This window comes from Taudactylus pleione, unplaced genomic scaffold (genome assembly GCF_031769625.1).
Source record: "Taudactylus pleione unplaced genomic scaffold, aTauple2 ptg000046l, whole genome shotgun sequence".
NCBI lineage: Eukaryota > Metazoa > Chordata > Amphibia > Anura > Myobatrachidae > Taudactylus > Taudactylus pleione.
In genome coordinates, this window is record NW_028284448.1 from 5,337,959 (window position 1) to 5,360,081 (window position 22,123).

At 44.5% G+C, this 22,123-nt stretch overlaps 1 protein-coding gene across 1 annotated transcript in view; it reads left to right on the forward strand.

The window, feature by feature from the left end:
• The window catches only part of CRYBG1 (crystallin beta-gamma domain containing 1), a 396,888-nt gene that overhangs the window by 128,092 nt on the left and 246,673 nt on the right, over positions 1 to 22,123 (forward strand). The window contains exon 2 of the mRNA XM_088460440.1: positions 5,598 to 5,730. Coding sequence (XP_088316566.1) covers positions 5,598 to 5,730 — 133 coding nt within the window. The remainder of the gene's footprint in view (positions 1 to 5,597; positions 5,731 to 22,123) is intronic.

The following is a 22,123-nucleotide window of genomic DNA, read 5'->3' on the forward strand; positions in this document are numbered from 1 at the left end:
GTGATCTAGTGTGTCCAACCATGTTGATGGGATTTCTCTCATTATACCACACCATTTTATAAATACATATGTACACACACAATGTGCATTGTGCACTGAAAATACACACATGAGAGAATGGAGGTTGCTATACTATTACCATAAATGTCAAAATTAATATAATAACTTTTTGTACAATTAAAAACAATGGCCCTCATTCAGAGCCCTACGCTCTGAGCAGAGCGCACGCTCTGAATGAGGGCCGGCCTCCATGAAAATGGAGCGTCCTTCTGGGCGCTCGTATAGCTGCGGGTCACCACCCACAGGCTATACGAGCGTGCATTTTGATGGCCGCGATGGTCGAGACCATCGCGACCATCGAAATTGCGAGCCGGAGCCTGCGGTTGAGGTTTTCAACCGCAAGCTCCGGAGTGATTTTGGCTCTATCAGAGCCAAAATCACTCCCACTGACTAGTGATGTCAGTGGGCCGGTTTTTGACGGAAGGCGTTCCCGTGGGAACGCCCCCGTCAGGGAGGCACGCCCCCGGCACGCCTACCAAAGGGGGCGTGCTGTCAATCAACATTGACAGCACGCCCCCTTTGATCGGACACAACGAGCGAAGGATTTTCCTTCGCTCGTCGCGTCTGGCGCATGCGCACGACGGAGCTCCCTCCGTCGTGCGCATGCTCAGTGCACACCATCGACCCACTTGTGAGCGGACAGCCGCTCGCGAGTGGGTCTGAATCAGGCCCAATGTATGCTATATAGAACAGTCCTTTAAGAGAAATGTATAAATATGTCAGTCTTGGACAAATGACGAGGTGAATAAAATTCTGTAAATTCTTTCTTGAAGTAGACCTTGAAACTACCAGCAGGATTCTTTATAAGTGGATGGAAAACGATGATGTAATTCTTACAATGCCTCGTTGAGGTTTTACTGAAAAATACCTTTGCACCAAAATTACCCAAACCAATAGGCCAAAAGGCCACCGTTAGTATTAATAAAAATATTTATTTGACATAAAATCAATTAATAACCATGACTTTTGAACCAGCTTACATCAAATATTTTCAACAAGGGGCCATATTAAATTTGGAACGAAAACCCGTTATCGGCGATACTTTATCGCCGATTACATCATTTTCGCTATTCTCACTTACCCCCGTATTCAAGTTGGATGACTTTTCGCAGGTGCGGAAAGTCAGAGGTTCGAACCCAGCCATAAAGTATCCCCATTCAATAGGTGGCGTGAACAAGTGCAGAATTGGAGTTTTGGGGTGCAGACTTCTAAAAACCACCGTGCACTCCTTGGACAGGCCCCTAAAGGTATTCTGTGTTAAAAAAAAATTAAAAAATACCACAGGACATCCCCCCAAAAAATACATACATTTTAGGGGCTAAAAAAAAAAAGTTGGGGGACACACTTTTAAACTAGCGAAATAGACTCCAGGGAATTATTTGATTGCAGGTGCTTGTGGCAGGTATATTTTTCACGTTTTAAACAAGTTCACTTTAGCCACTTAGAAATATGCTTGCACCCATTTTCAGGTACCCCAAATTTGATGGGGCTAGTTATTTAAAAAAAAAAAAAAAAAGTTGCTAGACGCTATTCTTCACCACTGTCTCAAAGGCGCAAAAAAGCACCTATTGAGAACATTTAAAACCCCAAATACCTTTAGCAGAGCAATTTGGCGGTACTTATAGTGATCCCCTATGTCAGACCATCATTTGGGGGGTGTCAGGCTGATTTCCCCAAAAATTAAAGGACTTTTCACAGATTCACATTTTCGCCATGTCCCGTCTTTGGTGATTCCAAATTGAATACGGGGATACGCGGGGACGCGCGCGATAACTTTTCACTGGCAAAACCTCCGAAGGCGGCAAAAAGTCCAGCAACTGACTTTTTGCCTCAAATTTAATATGGGCCAAGGTATTAAACTCAGACCATTGTTAGGTTGGTGATAACATCCACTGCTGCACCTTATGGTATGAGCTCACAACAGTAGACCCCGAAAAATACAATGATACTGTGACCCAACGCGTTTCATCCTTAAAAGTGCTTAATCAGGGGTATTTCACAATTTGATGTATCACATAAATAAATTTCATTGTACGACTGGATAGAAATTCCTCTGATATCCACATAGTCAAAAGAAAGGCGACTCAAATCAGTAGAAATAGATCCTAATGGCAGCACCTCAGTGTGTGCTACCAAAGGACTTATAGAATTTTATTAATCTGGTCATTGGTCCAGGACTGACATATTTATACGTTTCTCTCAAATGACTATTCTATATAGCATACATTGTTTTTAAGTTTACAAAAAGTTATATTAACATTGACATTTTTGGTAATATTATAGCACCCTCCCTTCTCTCGTTTTTACCTTGTCTTGGTACTACCTTATTTATGTTTTGATCTTATTACTCAGTTTATTTCTAAGGTATGGCTATAGCCAAATGAGGGCACTAACCATTTTGTCATCAAAAGGTTTATTAGGTCATATCAGAAAGAACGGTCAATGTTTCGACCATGGAGGGTCATTATCCATACCACTGATACAGAAGATGAGATCAGCACAGCAGGCAGCCAGGATGTGGCTGCGCTGATCTCCTCTTCGGTATCAGTGGTCTTGATAATGACCCTCCGGGGTCGAAATGTCGACTATTCTTTCTGATGTTTGTGACCTAATAAACCTTGTGACGACAAAATGGTGAGTGCCCTAATTTGGCTATAGCCATACCTTGGATATTTTTTTTGGAGCTACTCTATTGGGTACCGTAGTCCCAACCATCCTAGTTTCAGCAGGACAGTCCCTAATTGAGGGGTTGTCCTGCTGTCATTGTTGTGTGCAGAGGTATAAGGGTAGTAATAGGGCTGCTGGGGAGAGACCATAAGGGTCAGCCTAGTACTTTTCAGTCTGCACACGTCCAATGTTGTGGGGTATGTGTATACTTATACACACACCAGTGGTGGCTTTTCTTGTTCTTTAAGTTGTGAATGCTATAAATATTCTCCTTGAAATGTTTGGTTCTATTTGAGTTTGTTGTGTTAAATGTCATCATGATATTTATATGTCTATTTTCTGCATCAATTTTGATTATAGGGAGGTGTGTAGAGCAAAAATATTCACTATACAGATTTTCTTAGTTTAAAATATATTGTGCTGCTTTTGTATAGGTGATTTTTTACATAATAATGCTAAATAATTTGGTTCTCACTGTTCCAGGCACTTACAGCTAATACTCACTAGGTGGCATTGCATGCATTACATGTATTCATACAAACTACAAAACTCCATCTTTAGGGACATGTTACTGACAGAAGTATAATGCTAAGTACATGCCATTTGTATTAGATGGATGGAAAATTATATTGGCTGATGTCTGCATTGTATGTATTCATCGACCCCAGAAGTCATTCAGTCCATTCACTAAATTAGTGATACCAAATATCTAGGTTTCAGTGTGTGGGTTTGCAGTCAGGTCAAATGCCTACCGTCGGCTTCCCGTCTGTGCAATTCCGACGGGACTAATGATAGGCGTCGAAATCCCGACGCCTACCATTATCCCTACGCCGGGAGTCCGATGCCTGGCATACCGAACGAAGGTAAGCCGGGTGGCGGACACGCACAGCCGCGGGGTTGGGAGGGTTAATTTAGGGGAAGGGGGGTGTTAGGGTTAGGTACCCTTGGAGGGAGGTTAGGGTTAGGCACCCCCAGGAGGGTTAGGTTTAGGCTGTGGGGACGGGGGGGTTAGGTTTAGGCACGTACGGGAGGAGGTTAGGGTTAGGTACCCCTTAGTTAGGGTTAGGGGGTGGGAGAGGGTTAGGTATAGTAAGTTTCAGGATCTTCACTGCTGCCGGTCTTCCCGTGTTGGGATTTGGTCCGACGGTCATTCATACCGATCCCAAGTGTGTGACCAGCTGAAAAGTGCCTACATACAGTATATCATTGTTGCCTGCATAAAGCTACAGAGATGACTGTCCCCAGATCAGATAGGTTGGCTATTTTCTACCCCAAACACTCTGTCTAACTTTTGGGACCTGATTTAGAGTCTCACACAGTACAAATGATCATGGAGTTAAACTGATTTTTTGTTACTGCACTGCGCTGTTGTGATGGTCCATCTTATGGGCGTGTCATGGGGTTATACAGACTCTTCATCATTCACATTGGAGGCCATACTGCACCTGCCATAGGGTTGGTGTAAGTTTCGATGGTGAAAGTGATGGTGGCATCCATAGATGCACCAGGTGGGTTTACAGCATCTACAGATACTCAAAGTGGGCTTCTCAGACCTTGCACATTCACACGCACAGATGTACACCAGTGACAGGATTTCTAGCAGCAGTTGCATAAAGTCGCAGACGGACGACCACCAAAAGACATGGTCTGCATCCACCTCTGAATCAGACCCACTGTGTTATCCAGCTGTGTTATCCAGCTATTTATAAAGATAAAGGACATCAGTGGCCAATTTTATCACTTTAATGGTCAAAGTGACAGTCGGATAGGTCCGACTCAGAATCAGGCACTATGGCTGTCATTCAGAGTCGATCGCTAGATACAAGCGGTCTCTCTGAATGAGGGCGGCCGCTTGTGGTGTGAAATGCGGCCTCCTGGTCGCTAGCTAAGCTGTGGGTTACCACCCACAGCTCTAGCGAGCGACCAGGTTGATGGTCGCGATGGTCAAGACCATTGCGACCATCGGGGCTTGCGACGAGACCCTAAGGTTGGGTCTCGGCAAGCGCATGCCCCAGGGAGCTTTCTGCTCTGATCGAGCAGGAAGCTCCCCACTGACATGATGTCAGCGGGGCCGCCCCCAAACGGCAAGCGTTCCGTCGGGAACGCCTCCGTTTGGCCGGCCACCCCCCCTGCCCGCCTCCCAAACGGGGCTAGCTGTCAATCACCATCGACAGCTCACCCCCTTTGGTGCGAGACCCGTAGCGACGGAGTGCCCGTCGCTAGCCGGGTCTCGCGCATGCGCACGTCGGAGCCGGCTCCGACGTGCGCATGTCCAGTGGGCAAACATCGACCCAGTTGCGAACGCTCAGCGCTTGCGACCGGGTCTGAATGAGGCCCTATATGTGATATTTTTCCTCCCAATATTAAAACACACATTTTACATTGGTGGAATATGAATACACTATATGTACATTAATAGATAAGTGAGGCGAGACACATTACTGTAAGATTAAACAAGATGTAAACACAATATGGTATAGACACAATATTGATAGATTAGAGTTTTTCTCTAGGCTGTGCATGGAACTAGAAAAATGAAATGGAAGATGTAATCTATGATAACATTCCCAACTTCTATTTTTAGGTTATAATTGTACTGCGTGGTGTTGTGATCTAACGGGTACCGGCATCTGATGACATTTTCACCTAATGAAATTGCTATATACACACACTATTAGACATTGCCTGGTGCATGCTGTGTAAATGGAACAGCAAGCAAACAGCTCATTGGAGACCCTAAAAATAGATCATATCCCCTCCCCCACACTTGTCTGGATCAGAGAAATGACAGCACTGCCCTCCAGTATATACAACTGAGAATTATGTCTATGGCAGGAGATGTAACTACTGATATTTGTGTTGGGTTTCAGATCTTTTGATGCTCAAGATGGTGATCAAGATTTGAGGCCACATTCAGAGATTATATCCACCACAGAAGATCCTGAGACCTTCTTCCCGAATGTGAAAGAACCACATACCAGTTTACAGGAAAATGTGGATAAGGTAAAATTGTTTGAAATCATTTGTCATTTATATAATATCAAGCTAGTTGTGTGTTTATTTAAAAGTATACTTCTTGAGAGGTTTTAATTAGATTATATAACTATGCTTGGTCTTGATTTCTCTTATAAATGCTTAAGAAAATGGAACCCATTTGTTATCATGTGCCTTTTTATTATATATACACTTTACAAATACAGTTCATCTCTCGACAAGCAAATATTGTCAGAAAAATTGTGAATTGTTGCAATGTCCATACATATCCACAACAACGAAATGTAATGCATTTCTGTTCATTATGAAATATGTCACATACTGCACATGGTATTATTAATATCATACAACCGTATGCCACCAGGTGGTGCTGGGGTTCTTAACCAGACAAATAGGTTGATGCTTAAGACGAGCCACTCTCAGAGCTATTTTTCAGCAGGAACTCTCATTAACTATGACGTTATATCCTGGGCCAAAATGTATTTTCCATAACATAACCTTTATTTTAAGTCCCTTTTGAGTGCCTTCTTTTCCAAATACTATATATATATATATATATATATATATATATATATATATATATATATATATATAATTGTCTGCCTATAACTCCACCCCCAGCAACTCCACCCACAGTTCCTGAACCTATTTTTCCAGAAAAATAGCCCTGGTTACTATCATTCACTTACTGGGGGTAAAGTGTTTTGAAACCATTAAATTAACTTATACAGTAACCTATATTTCTGAATCCTATTTTTATTTACAAAACAACACCATCCCTGAATCATGCATGAATTCAAACAAGCGCCAAAAGACCTTTGTACCCTATTGAAGAAAACAAAGTTTAAGTTCATAGATTGCAGCATGGATCTGTAGGAGATCCCATATTGTTGCAGATGGAACTCAAAAAACAGGAGCCAAATGTAGGGCTTCTACTTTCAGATTCCTGGACAGGGGATATTCAGGAGGATTGTCCAAGACAGCAGTAGGATTACAACCATTTTATTTGTCAGATATCAGGTTATTTTTTTACCACTCTAATAAAGACTGAAAAATGGATTTACAGCATATTCACAAATATACCTCCCACTTCACTATAAAGATGTTTGCCCCTTATATGCCATCTGACTGCTCCACATTCCTCTTTATATGCCATCAGACTCCTCCTCCATATGCCACATTACCCTTTTGCCAGTACTCCTATTCAGGTCTGCCATCAGAGATTGTTGGGCCTGGGACTCACAAAATAGGCAGTGCCCCTCCCCTTGGGTGGGGGTGGGGGGCAGCTTGTCAGAGGTGGACGTTGCTGTGAATAAAGGCCGGGATGTACTAAGGTTGCGGTGACCATTCTGCCATTCACGCAACCTTACTAATCACATATGTACTAACATATGCGATTAGTTTCGCAAAGGACAGCTCTTGCTATAAGAGCTGCCCTTTGCGAAGCAGCCGACGCCGGGTAACGGGGTCTCCGTGGGACCCCGGCCCCTTGAGCCCTGGGAGTTACCTGCTGGTCATCTGTGCAGGAAGCCCCGGAGGCGCAGGACCCGGGAGGAGCACAGGCTGGCGACCATGGAGAGCAGGTGAGTGGGGGTCAGCGATGGGCGACGACGGGGCGTCGGGTGCGGTAAGAAGTCCATAGGCTTCCATAGGGTGACGCCAGGTTTTTCTGGCGTTACCCTCTGCACAGATAATAGTGCGGCCGGGGCTTAGTACATATGGAAATGCGGTAAAAACCCAGTTTTAGGGGGTTTTACGGCATTTTTCCTTTAGTACATCTCGGCCATTGTGTGTAAACCAGTTTAATAAAAAATATCAAAGTTTGGGCAGTGGGGGTGGGTGTTAACATGTCAATCTATAATATAGAAGTGATGGTGATAGAGCAGGGTGACAGTGGGGTTTGAGAGCGGGGTGTGGGTGGGAGAGTAGGCTGAGGGTGGGAGAGCAGGGTGAGGGTGGGAATGTCTTATGTTAGGTGCTATGTCCAAATGTCCTGTGTCAGGTGTGAAGTTCTAATGTCCTGTGCGTTAAACAGCCCTTCTAGTTGCACCATTCTATGTGTGTCTGCAGCTGTATCTGCATGCAAAATGCTACATTACACTGTCACAGCCACTGACAGTGTAACGTAGCATTTCGCATGCAGATACACCCGCAGTGGCACACCTGTATTCGCATACAGAGTATAGGCATGCCACATATAATTTTAATTGTTATTCAGCTCTAATTACGGTTAAGATGTTTCCAGGACCACATTTAATTGAAGATAAAAAAATCCATACAGGTGTATGCAGAAAATCACATATAACAGCATGAATATAACAATTCTGGGTTGTTCCTATATCGTACCCTTGTTGGCTAGTGGTGTGTGCAAACAGGTGTAAAGAAAGCCAAATAAAATTCGGCAACACACCACATGCATAAAGCCTTCCAAGTAAGCAAATCATGAATCCCGTGTAATCAGCATGGTGTCTGCACGATGCATTTCGGATTAAAGCGTCCTTCTTCAAGCGCAGATGCCATGCTTACCTCTACAGATTTGCTGGTCGCATTCGGCGGCACCAGTGGAACGCAGACACTGAAGGCTGATCCGCAAAGCATTTCCCGGAACTTCCGGCCCCGCCGTCCGTGACACACTGACGTCACAGGACATTACGGTCACACCTGGCTCAGGACATTAGGACTTCACACCCTGCACAGGACATTAGAACTTCACACCCATCTCAGGACATTAGGACTTCACACCCGTCTCAGGACATTAGGACTTCACACCTGGCACAGGACATTAGGATTTCACACCTGGCACAGGACATCACACCTGGCACATAACATTAGGGGGTAAATTTACTAACATGGGAGTTCTATTAGAAGTGATGTAACCCATAGCAACCAATCAGATTCCAGGTATTATCTTCTAGAAGTTGCTAGATAAATGAGAAGTAGAATCTGGTTGCTATGGGCAACATCACTTCTTAATAGAACTCCCATCTTCGTAAATTTACCCCTAGGACTTCACACCTGGCACATGACATTGGGCCTTCACACCTGGCACAGGACATTAGTACATCACAGCTGGTACACAACATTACATGTGGTCACATCTGTAGGCTTATATTGAGCGTACAAAGGAGTCCAAATACACTGTACGGTACATTACCATAAAAATTACTGGAAAACAATAACCATATACAAAGGAGACTCTGTTAATATTCAGAGAGCAAGAACCAAATGGGTCTAGTAGTATTCTAGGAGATAGTCACTATTAGGATTTTTAAATGTCCTATGATTGTGAGTCATAGAATCCATTGATTGGTGACTAAGCTATGTCTGTACCTGTTCAATATGTCAGAGAATAATGTATACAGGACAGGTGATCTGAAGCTGTAAGCGTCTATTATCAGTTATTATTTATCAAAGTGGGGGATTTAGGGGTCTATTTACTAAGCAGTGTTAGGAGACAGAGTGAAAAGTGATAAGAAAGTGATAAGGTGCCAGCCAATCAGCTCCTAACTGTCATCTCACAGGCTGTGTTTTAAAAATGACAGTTGGGAGCTGATTGGCTGGCACCTTATCACTTTCTTATCACTTTTCACTCTGTCTCCTAACACTGCTTAGTAAATAGACAGTTCAGGTTGCATAAACTCTGGAATATTTAATTAACTCAGACAGTTTTCTACAGATACTGTTACCAGTAATGACAAATGACTACAGTATATTATAGCACAAAAGTTATGGGAGAGTATAAGGTAGAGGATACGAGGAGGGTTGGTCTGTGCAGATCTGAAATAAGTGTTTATACAATAATGAACCCATTATTTTATTTTCTGTATAAATTACACTCTAAGGTATTGAAATAAAATACCAGAATCAGGATCTGTGTTGTGCATTGGAGCTTTGGTGATTAAGCCCTGGCGAAACGCTCATCGTATCCTCCGAGTGGGTGGCCTTGTGCACACATTGAACCCCCAGCACCACTCACCTTGCTCCTATGGGACCTTTATTGTGTGGTACTCCAGAACCTGGGAGTACCACTTATGCTAGTATGCCCTAGTTTCTATATATAATGTAATGTATATGCATGTGGCTCTACACTGTTTGGCATTGGTGACAGTGGACATTGAGGACAACTGCAGAAGTGGGCATGCGGGCAGAAATGACAGTTGGCTGCTCTGGCTCACGGTCCCGGCAGAAAGTGTCCAGGAGACGGATAGAGACTCATATTCAATCTGAGGCGAAAAGCCGTTTTCGCGTGTTTTTGGCGTAAACTTTTCGTCAATGACGTCATTTCGCCAGGCGGAAAAGTATCGCCGTATTCAATTTGAAAAGACTTTCCACCTAGGCGGAAAGTCAATGCAATGTAATAGGCGAAAAAGTTTTGCCTATGAATAGCAGGCGGAAAAAAGTGCTGAACTGGGGTTTTGGGGTGCAACATTGCGGGAACCCCCGTGCAGCCTTAAGACAGTCCCCCAAAGGTAAACTTTGTCAACATTTTTTTAAAAAACACTTAAGAACACCCCAAAAAAATCACTTTGAATTTGGGGGCGAAAAAAAAAGTTAAAAACTAGTGAGCTTGACTCAGGGGGGGGTCCCCAAGTATGCTCCCCCTGTTTTTTTCATTGCAGGGGCTTGCGGAAGGTGGATTTTTTTCATTTTTTTAAACTTAACTTTAGCAATTTTAAAATATGCTGGCCCCCATTTTCAAGTACCCCAAATTTGCTTGGATAAGTTATTTTCTGCAAAAACAACCTCCAGAATACTATTCTGCACCACTTATCCAAAAACGCTATTTAGCAGTTATTGAGCCCCATTTAAAAACCCAAATACCTTCAGCAAGCCAAATCGGGGGGTATCATAGAGAACCCCCATGTCAGAGCATCTTTTGGGGGGTGTCAGGCTGATTTCCCCAAATCTGACAGTACTTTCTGCTTGTTTAAGTTTCGCAGGGTCCCGTTTTCGCCTACTTTCAAATTGAATACAGCGATACGCGGGCACGCGTGCAATACTTTTCCGCCTGCAGGTGAAGTAGGCGAAAAGTCCTGGGAGGCGAAAAAGTATTGCGGGTCCGCTCAAATTGAATACGGCTCTAAGCGGCCAGTGAACAGTGCTGAGGCAGCGTTTGGCCTGGTGAGAGCTGCACTGGGTGACTTATACCCCTTTCCAACCAAAATTCCGGGCCTGACCCGGATTTGGAACAAAGGGCCTGATTCAGAGCTGAACGCTCTGACCAGAGCGCTCCAGCATATACGAGCGGCCAAAAAGATGGTCGCGATGGTCTTGACCATCGCGACCATCGGACTTGCGACGGAGACCCTGCAGTAGGGTCTCCCTGCCACAAGCCCTGGAGTGATTTTGGCTCTATCAGAGCCAAAATCACTCCCACTGACATCACTAGTGATGTCAGTGGGGCCGGCTTCAGACGGTAGGCGTTCCCATGGGAACGCCTCCGTCTGGCAGGCACGCCCCCGGCACACCCACCAAAGGGGGCGTGCTGTCAATCAACATCGACAGCACACCCCCTTTGGTGCGAGACCCGGAGCGATGGAAAGCACGTCGCTCCCCGGGTCTCGCGCATGCGCACGATGGAGCTCCCTCCGTCGTGCGCATGCGCAGTGGGGAACATCGACCCGCTTGCAAGCGTACTGCTGCTCGCGAGCGGGTCTGAATGACTCCCAGAGGGCCTGATTCAGAGCCGGACGCTCTGAATGAGCGCTCGCTCTGAATCAGGGCGTTTTTTTTTTTTTGGTGCGTCCTCCTGGACGCTCGCATAGCTGTGGGTTACCACCCACAGCTTATGCGAGCGTCCATGATGATGGTCGCGATGGTCAAGACAATCGCGACCATCGGGCTTGCGACGAGACCCTGCGGTAGGGTCTCGCTGCCGCAAGCCCTGGAGTGATTTTGGCTCTCAGAGCCAAAATCACTCCCACTGACATCACTAGTGATGTCAGTGGGGCCGGACCCAGACGGTAGGCGTTCCCATGGGAACGCCTCCGTCTGGGCAGCCACGCCCACCAAAGGGGGCGTGCTGTCACTCACCATCGACAGCATGCCCCCTTTGGTGCGAGACCCCGAGCGACGGCTTCCCCGTCAGCCTCCGTCGTGCGCGTGCGCATTTGGGTACCTTCGACTCACTTGCGAGCGTCCTGCGCTCGCGACCGTGTCTGAATGAGACCCAGAGTTCCTATCCGAATCAGACCTGGAATTTAGCCAGCGCCGACTCCGGATATTTTTCCGATTCGGCGCCGCTCACACCGGAGTCGGTCTGCATAGACCCGGCTTTCCCGGCGTGAAAGTGGACGCTTGGAGATGACGTCATCTCCAAGCACCACTGAAGCCGGACCAATCAGCCGGCTAGCAGAGCACTCCAGGTCATCGTGACCCAGAGTGCGCTGTTCTACGCCCGTGTTAAACCCTGCTATTTACCTGGGTTGGATTGCCGGGTCACTCGACCCGGCGATCCAACCCTCTCCCCTTTTACACCAGGGAGCTGCCCGGGTTAACCCTGCAATAACCCAAGTTTTAGCTCCGGTGTAAAAGGGCTATTAGTGGAACTGCGGTGGTCGGCTCTGAATTGCTGGTAACAGAGCTGGGAGACGGTGCCCAGTGAGACCTGCTGCCTTCTGGACAACAGTCAGGAGGAGGCGGAGATGGACCAGAGGAACCAGCCTTCCTGAGATAACCTGCTGGGAAGGAGGTGGTACAATATATGGAGGAGCTAATTGCAAAGGGTGGTGATTCCCCTGTGAAGAGATTTCCATCTCTGGGTAACCAGCTTCAGGAGAGGTCTGTAAATACACCAAGCACTACCCTGCATTACTGCCTCAGAACCCAGCTGTCAGATCTTAATGTGACATATAGCTGCCTATTCAGGTGATCCTGCATTTCCTCACATTACAGTGCCCCTTATTGCCAGTGTAGCTGTAGCCATCTTTAGGGAAACTAAAAGACTAGTAGCAGCTACAGTAATAATCATTAATAAGTGATTGTCTTCAGCCTGCTTGTTGCCATAATCAGCTGATAACTGCCAGACCCAGCAGACAGACTCACATAGTAAAATCAGGCAGTGACAACTGTTGCTAAAGCTGGGCATACACGGCCAGATAAAATGTCTGTCAGACCGACAGACATTTTATCTGGCAGCCTGCCAGCCACAGCTGTCCGCGGCATACACTGTGAGATTTATCTCACAGTGTATTAGCCAACATCTGCGCTCCACCCCCGGGGGAGGAGACATTTCCCTGTTCCTTCCATGGGAAGGAACACAGGAAAGTCTGTCTGTCGGCCGCGGCTGGGCATACACTGCCCGATGCGGCGGACAGTTTTTCAGTAAATACAGCATCGGACAGGCATGCTGGACAATCCGGCATGCCCGACCGAGCAATATTTAACCATCGGTCGCCCCCCCACATGCTACAATTATCGGAGCGATCCGCGGATATCGGGATGATTACCCCGATAATTGTAGCCTGTATGGCCAGCTTAAGGATAACTTTCTTCATTGGTTGCTCCAAATATATGGATCCTTCAAGCCTTACCAAAACTATTTATTTGTATCCGATCATATCCATGGAGCATAGGATTACAAATTCGTCAACTGTGCACCACCTTTACAGAGCTAGCTGGCCGGCCATTCTTCAACTGAATTGACTGAAACACTTAAGGTTATAGTTTAGGTTAAAGAAATAACCGTAGTGTGAGGTTATATAATTGCTTGTTATCTTTTGCAAATTGGAAGTACAGTTATTTAAAGTTTTAAAGTCGTTAACTATTGTCCTTATTTAACCCACTTAATTTGCATATGAACAGCCTCAGATCTCGTGCAGTTCCAGTAAAATAAATCTAAAATTGTCATGTGTATGTCATTGTTTTTGCATGTATTTTCTATTATAATACATTAATGGTATATTTTTGTCATCATATTAAATACTTTGAGAGATTGCTATTGTTAATAAATAGAAATTTACCTCTGACGCAGAGTGTGACCATCTATTCCTTCTGGTAAGATACCTGAATATCACTAAACCACCCTACACTACCTGTCGGGGTATTACATATGCAACTGAGAAGACAGCGGTAAGTCCTTATGCTCGGGGAAGCTGTAGAACTATGTTTTCGCAGCTGCATTCCGTTCAAAATAATAGCTGCGATCGCATTAGCATTCATCTCTGAATCAGACCCTATAAGTGAATTAAGGGCCTGATTCACTATGGATCACTATTCTGCTTATACTCATGCAATGCAGTTGCTAATATCAGTGATGATATGTAAATAATTGTATTTGCATTGAGATCGCAGCCTAAAATAATGACACCCACTTCCCCTGACTCACATCTGAATATTTGGGCAACATAACAAAATAATCGGTAACATCGGACCCATATGCACAGTTAAGGCAGGTCAGACCTCACTCAGGAATTGCTTACTACAGCGCACGCTATGAGACCTCAGGCTGCGTCTGGTATCACAGTGGACAATTTTATGCACGCCCATGCAACGCCGTCCCAACGCACAGACCACCACCCACAAACGGCACTTCCTGTCAATCACTCTGCCATGGGTCGACGTATCCTATGCATTCGATCAATGCAGCCGGTTCGGGCACGCGCACTGCGATGCATGCGCAGTACACAACTATCTGCCGATTGCGTGCATATAAGCAACTGCGTTCTTTGCTGAATCAGGTTCTAAGACCCACATTGAGGAAAAAATGGCACAATGGAGGAAAAAGTAGCAGAACTGAATAAAAAGTAGCCATATTGAGGGAAAACTATACTATCTAGTGTAAAAAAGGCAAAAGACAGGTCCAATATCACTGAATCTTCCTTTGGGACAAAAAACTAATTCTAATACCTAGGGCCTGATTCATTATCGATTGCAGTTGTGATTACGCACACAATCAGCCAATTGTTGCGTACTGCGCATGCATCGCAGTGCACGTGCGGGAACTTGCCACTGCGATCGGGACGGTGATTGCAGTGACTACGCAGACCCATCGCAGAGTGATTGACAGGAAGTGCCATTTGTGAGTGGTGATGGGGGGGTGATTGGCGAAAAAAAGGCGTGCCAGGGCAGTTGAACGCCATTGCATGGGCGTGTAAAAATTATCCACTGCGATGCCGTACGCAGCCTGAGTACTCATTGTGTGAAGTTAGCAATACCTGAGTAAGGTCAGAGCTTGTGCAAGTGTGCACGAGGCAGCGATGGTACTCGATGTTACCGATGCTTTCGCACTCTTACTAAGGGTTACGGATGTGTGTAAGGTAAAGTGGGGGTCCTTGTGTAGTGCTGCGATGGCATAGCGATCGCAAGTGAGACTGCGTGCATAATCACTATTGCAATCGTAGTTTCGATCCGTAACGAATCAGGCCTATAGTACACTGTATGCAAACTAAAAATGCAAAACGCAAGTAAAAAGTAGCAAGATTGAGGAAAAAGTCACAGTATTAGAATCACTCAAAGGGCAAAATTTACTAAGCGGCGTGTTCTAAACCCTGGCGGTTTTTCGGCGGTTTGACGGCGGGTTCTATTCTGTTCTAAACCCCGGGGGTTTGGTGGCGGTTTTGCAGTGGTTTCTTAATGACAGCCCTGTTCTATTCTATTCTAAAATGTGTTTTGACGGCAGTTTTGCAGCGGTTTTGGCCTTAGTAAATCTGCAGATAGCAAAACCGCCGCCAAACCGCAGTCAAAACACATTTTAGAATAGAGTAGAACAGGGCTGTCATTTTGAAACTTCTGCAAAACCGCCACCAAACCCCCTTTTTTTTAGAACAGAATAGAACCCGCCGTCAAACCGCTACCAAACCGCCGGGGTTTAGAACCCGCCACTTAGTAAATTTTGCCCAAAGTATTGGTGCGTTAAGACATATCTGTAGATGTGATATATGGTATAGTTTCGATATAAGCATTTTGTTTCATATCATCACTCTTAGGGGTAAATTTACTAAAGTAAGAGTTTTTAGAAGTGAGTTTTAAAAGTGATGTTGCTTATAGCAACCAATCAGATCCTAGCTATTATCTTCTAGAAGATGCTAGTTAAATGTTAAGTAGAATCCATACTTGCCGACTTCGTATTTCTCCTCCCCGGGAGAAGCCTGGGGAGGAGAAGCAGGTGGATGGAGTTGGGAACGGGGCTGACCGAAATCGCGTCATTAAGCCCCACCCCCTCACGGGAATTTTGATGCGATTACGCAAATTTTAATTAGGGGGCGGGGCTAAATTACGCTATTTGCGTCATTAGGCCCCCACCTCCAACGCCTCGATCGCCTCCAATAGTCTCCCCATTCTGCCTACTTTGCTATGGGCAACATAGCTTTTAAAACTCACTTCTGAAAACTCTCACTTTAGTAAATTTACCCCTTAGAGCAAAATGAAGTTCTGATGAATGAGCGGTGGATAATATACTCAAATACACTTTACTTTTGAATTAACCATCAATGACAAGTAAGATTAAACAGTATGTTTTACCACCATGCTTCATATAGGTACATTTCAATTTTGTGATTTAATTTTATCAAACAAAAATTGATTGACAAAACTGTAAATTACACAAAAATCATCTACTAATTTGTTTTGCAGTGTACACATGTATTCACCCATCCCTAGTAATTAAGATTTTGCTGTGTGAGAATATTAAATTAGCTATTAAGTATAAGGTGTGTCAGTAGTAATTAAAAAGCACAGAAGCATATATATGTATAAAGTTTAATGTGATTTATTGTGCAGCATAGATTACTTATCTGAGGTTAGTGTTCATGCGATCTGGCAGCTCTCCAATGTTTGGTGCATGCACAACACAACTTGCTTATTTCTTTTGTGTGTCATTGGTGGTCAACACGCTGACTCTGTGGGAAACAATTGGTAATTAGGAGTGCAGATGTCTGCTACACCTATTACATCCTGCCAAGCACACTGTCAGGGGGAGCAACTCCGAGGGCACATCAGACTTGGGGATAAGTAGGAACAACAGATCCCAAGTATAAAATCTGGGATTGTGTTTAATTGAGTATACTCATATTACTGTTTTATAAGGGTGTGGATTATTAGGTCTACTTTGCCTAGATAGACAATGTTTGGGTAGACTATGGAAGATAGACAGGCAATAGATAGACAGGATCTGAAGGTCGGCACACTAAAGGTCGACTAGTAACAAGGTCGACAGGTATTGAAGGTCGACATGCAATAGGTCAACAGGTACTGAAGGTCGACTGGGACTCTCATATGGTCGACTGCATGTCGACCATATGAATGTCGACCTAATGACCATGTCAACCTTCATACCTGTCGACCTTGTTACTAGTCGACCTTTAGTGTGTCGACCTTCAGACCCTGTCAACCTTCAGTCCCTGTTGACCTTGTTATTAGTCGACCTTTAGTGTGTCAACCTTCAGACCCTGTCGACCTTCAGTTCCTGACGACCTAATGCCTGTCGACCTTCAGTACATGTTGACCTTGTTACTAGTCGACCTTTAGTGTGGCGACCTTAAGACCCTGTCGACCTTTAGTCCCTGTCGACCTACTGACTGTCTATCTTCCATTGTCTACCCAAACATTGTCTATATAGACAATGTAGACCTAATGACCCGATACCGTTTTATAACTATCGGTCAAAGTTGAAGAATATCGCCAGCTGTAGCAACTCATACCTACCCTATAATGACACTCGTTTTTATTTTTCCACAATATTAAATTATTATATTAAACATGCGACAATTCAACATTAGCTGACAATGGGGAAATGTTGCTTTTTACTGTGTACAGCAGGTAGATGTTTGTTGTATTTGTATTTTCTAGTTTCAGGAGGACCTCCATGGCAGGTGCAATAGGACTACTGGCCAAAGGCCCTCATTCAGAGCCACTCGCTAGCGGCAGTACGCTCGTTCCGAGCGATGTTCGCACATCTGCGCATGCGTACGGATCGTTATACGCATGCGCGAACCAGTCAGTGCGGCCGAAATTCATGTGCTCGCAAAATAGCGAATGCCTGATAATTTGAGTGACAGGATGAGGCGTATGTGGGTGGTAACAGGGGAAGGTGCTTGAAAACGGGGAGTGGAGATCCGATCGCAGGCGTGCTTAAAGGTCAAAACGGGCGTTTTATGGGTGTGCATATTTAAAACAGCAGCGTCATTGACCACGTCACTGGGTTTTTTTTAAGCCAGAACTGTTCGCAAAATTGTGGTAGCAAAAACCAACCACAAGAATAGCGAGCAGTTCATACGCTGGTCGATGTACTCGATTAATCTAATAAATAGCGGACATGACGTATGGTGCGTGCGACCAGGGGGCGTTTTTAACAAATAAACGAGCGTATGTTTTGCTCGCTCGTTCAGACTTAGAGGTGTGAACAGACTGCAATTTGCGAACGGATCATTTGAATAGCCACCGCTTGTTTTTGAACGAACGACCGCAAATAGCGAATGGCTCTGAATCAGGCCCAAAGGTTTTACAACACCCCCATTTTTCAATTTTTATTGAAATTTACGCAGTTTAATGCCTCAATGTACTTTGAAATTAAAGCTTAGAACAAATAAACAGTTGGAGATACTAAAATAAATCCTAGAATCATTTTGTTTAACTAAATTAAATAAAAAATGTTGACTAGCTACCTTCTGCAGATATAAGTTCCCACAAATGTGTTGCACTTGTAGCTTTGCTTTCACCATTCTGTCCAGTTCATCCCAAATCAGCCTGATGGGGTTTAAGGGCCTGATTCAGACCCGCTTGCTAGATGCGTTCGCACGCAGCCATTAGCTGCCAAAGTATGCAAATCACGTGATCGCACGGCAAGGCATTAGCATGCCCACTATGTCTTGGCATGCGATCGCGGTGTGTATTTAGACGCCCACTTTCCATTAGTAAATCATGTCATCTCCACAAACTGTATTTAACAATCGGTAACATTGAGTACCCTCAGACCTATACGCAGCACTTGTGGTTGACCATACCCTACCTCAAGCACTGCGAGTGCTTCAGTGTGTAATTCAGCCATGTGACGTGTATTATGACGCCTTATCTTAATTATGCACGCCTTTGAAACAGCATTCAGACATGCCTGCGTTCGCACCCCAACACCCCCCCTGTTTCCATCGACCAACCCGTCACCACCCATAAACGGCTCTTCCTGTCACTCATTCTAGTGAGGCGTCTATGTACAAGGGTTGATCGCATGGACTAGTTCGAGCATGTGCACTGCGTCTTATACGCAGATTGCAAACATCGGCAGGCTACGTGCGAATGCAGCCTAGCGAACGGGTCTGAATCAGGCCCTAAGTCTGAAGACTGTGCTAGCCATTCCATGAGTTGAAGCCTACAGCCTTGTTACTTTTCTTAACCACTTGCCTGGCATAGTTTCATCAGATGTGACCAGTTAGAAACGCCCTGTGGACGGCTATTGGCAGACAATCTTCATATACCTGCTGGTCCCTCTGCACCTTCAGATATTCCCCCTGTCTATGCTGATCACTGCTGGGCACAGCGATCAGCCCCCCCCCCCCCCCCACACACACACACACACGGCATCTGCAGAGAGAAGCAGCCGACAGGACCTTGAATGCCACTTCCACCCCAATCTGTGATCACCCAGCGGCTACAGATAGAAGCAGCCGCCAGGACCATCCACACCGCCCTGCCCTCCCCCGTCAGACAGCCGTTTTTTTTTGTTTGTTTTTTTACTACTCTCGGTCCGCTAAACTTCACCCCCTGGCTTTTATCGGCCCACGGCCCGCCATACACTGGGCACCGGTGACCATCGAGTGTTGCAAACACCATTGACTGTTTCTTTGTGTCGTTGATGGTAGCTATCGATGGACACCCCACCAATGGTCATTTCAAGTACCTATTTCCCACAGACCAGTCCCGATCATTGTTACTATCGATTTTCCTGATACATCGGAAAAAAAAACAATTTTATGCGGAACTCAACCATCGATGGTTTAAAGCAATCAGCCATTGATGGTACAGCCGTTGATGGTCATCACTACAGTACACCATAAAAATTGCTATATTTATGGTATACTCTGTTTAAAAAAAATAATACAAAAAAAACATTTATAAAATTGTGTTGGATAAGTTTTAAATAGATCTTCTTGACCTAATTCTATCATATAAAAATCCCGACAACTTCTGAGTAGTTTTTGGGAATTTTTGGCAATTAAGTGGTTAAAGGTAGCTCTCTCATTTTCTTACTGTAGGTTGAACTCTTGATCAACTAAGCCTAAACCAAAGGGTATTGCATGTTGCAAAATACTGTGGTAGCCCTTTTGGTTCGGGTGCCTAATCACTGTGCAAGTCACGTTCCAGCAAAAGAGCCCCAGACCAGCACGCTTCCTCCTCCATGTTTGACAGTTGGTGTCACAGGTTTATTTACTAAGCAAGAGCTTGTAAAAGCCGGTCTTCCAGGGGCGTATCTATAATGGGTCCAGGAGGCCCCCGCACCGCACACCCTGCACCCATAGTATTACTTACCTCTCTGGAGTCCCATGTCGGCACGGGGGTCCAGCGCTGTAAAAGCGTCTGGAAAATGGCTGCCGCGGCCATTTTCCCGGTGACCTGCACATACTCTATAGACTCTGGGCAGAATACAATAACCCTGCCTGCTGAACCAAAGCTTTCACATTTAGGTTTTCTAAAATGTATAACAGTTCTCCATAAGCCTTGTTTACAGAAGTGTTTACCAATAACTAAAATACTTTGAAAACAACCTTCATCTAAGGTTTAATACATGTTTCAGTCTGGATAACATCAAATATATGTTGCTACTTTTGTGTCTCATCTAAAAATGGAAATATACAAAATGGATTCAGCCAGTCTTACGCTAGGTACACACTTATCAATATATATTGTTTTTTCAATCGGCAGGTGTGTACACCAGATATGTCTGGGAAGGACGTTGTTCCGTATCCTGTATATAACGACTTTACTAAATCTCCCTTTTCCAAATAATAGTACTTTGGTAGTGGTCCCTTCGCTGTAACTTATCATTTGTTCTATTTAGCAGGTTCTTTGGCACTGCTCAGACTCTCTGTAGTAGAGTTTGACTAACACAGGAGCTCTATAAACTTTTAGTTACAGGCGCTGTCTCTAATATACTGTATGAGTGCCCAGAGAGATTCTGCTTAAAAAGAGATTTTATATAGAGATTATTTTAAAGTGGAAAAGCCATTTTATTAGCTTTTTATTCATGTAAATAAAGATAGATAGATAGATAGATAGATAGATAGATAGATAGATAGATAGATAGATAGATGTGATAGCAGTGGCACTAATGTAGATAATCAGATACAGAGTCCCAAACAACAATTGATAGAAAACAAAAGTGATGACAGTCATTTATTGTGCAATTTCCTATAGCAAATGTAACAGTGAGGAATTGTAGTGTCACTGATGACTGCATTTCAGCTCATTATGTAAATCTGTATCTTTCCTAGACTCAAAATGAATATACAATGCTTGGTTACTAAAATGAATATTTGTAAAATATGTAAAGCTGTGCTGGCCAGTATAAGATTGCAAAAAAAATGGTAACTATTCATAAGCACATACCCACACTATTAACCACTTGCCTGGCATAGTCGTATTTTTCTGACCACACCAGGCAGTGCGTTATCTGTTCTGGTCACAATATTTCGACCAGTCAGATAAACAGTGTGGGCAGCTGCAGGAAGAGAGTCTTCCCGCAGCTTCTGCTCTCAGAGGGACTTTCCGGTCCTTCTGCTTGGCTGCACCCTCCCCCAGTGTCTGCTGTGCTGCCGATCACTGCTGATTGGTCAGCACAACAGGACCCCCCACCCAGCGGCTGCAGAGATTAGTAGCCACTAGGAAAAGGTAAATTAACCCCCCCCCCGTCACCCCTTAAAGTGTACCTGGTGCCTGCAGCCATTGTGAAAAGGGAATGTTCCCGATGTTCCGATGGTGGTGATCCAATGTTCCCATGTTTGAAAAAAGCCTTTTTTTTTCTTCAAATATATACAGTATATATATATTTTTTAATTAAATAATTTGAGATAATTTCAAATAAATGTTCTTCACCTAATTAACCCCTAAACTGGCTAATATTTTTTCCAAAAATAGAATTGTTGGGGGTGTTTATGATTGAATTAGGCCAAGAACATCTATTTAAAACTTATCCCACACGATTTTATGGGGAAAGAAAAATAAAATCTTTTTTTTTTTTATTTTAATTTCAAACACAGAACATTAGCAATCTTTTAACTATCGGGCAGTAATCAAACACCAATATTTTACGCATCACGACTTTATATTTCCCCGGTGGCTGCTCTTCTCTTCAGGAGCCGGGCATACATTGGGGAGGGCTGAGGGCTGCTTGACATACATGTCCCCGCCGGGTGGGAGCTGCTGTAGTGCTGCCCACTGGGTGTTTCTAGCTGGTCGCATCAGATGCGATCTT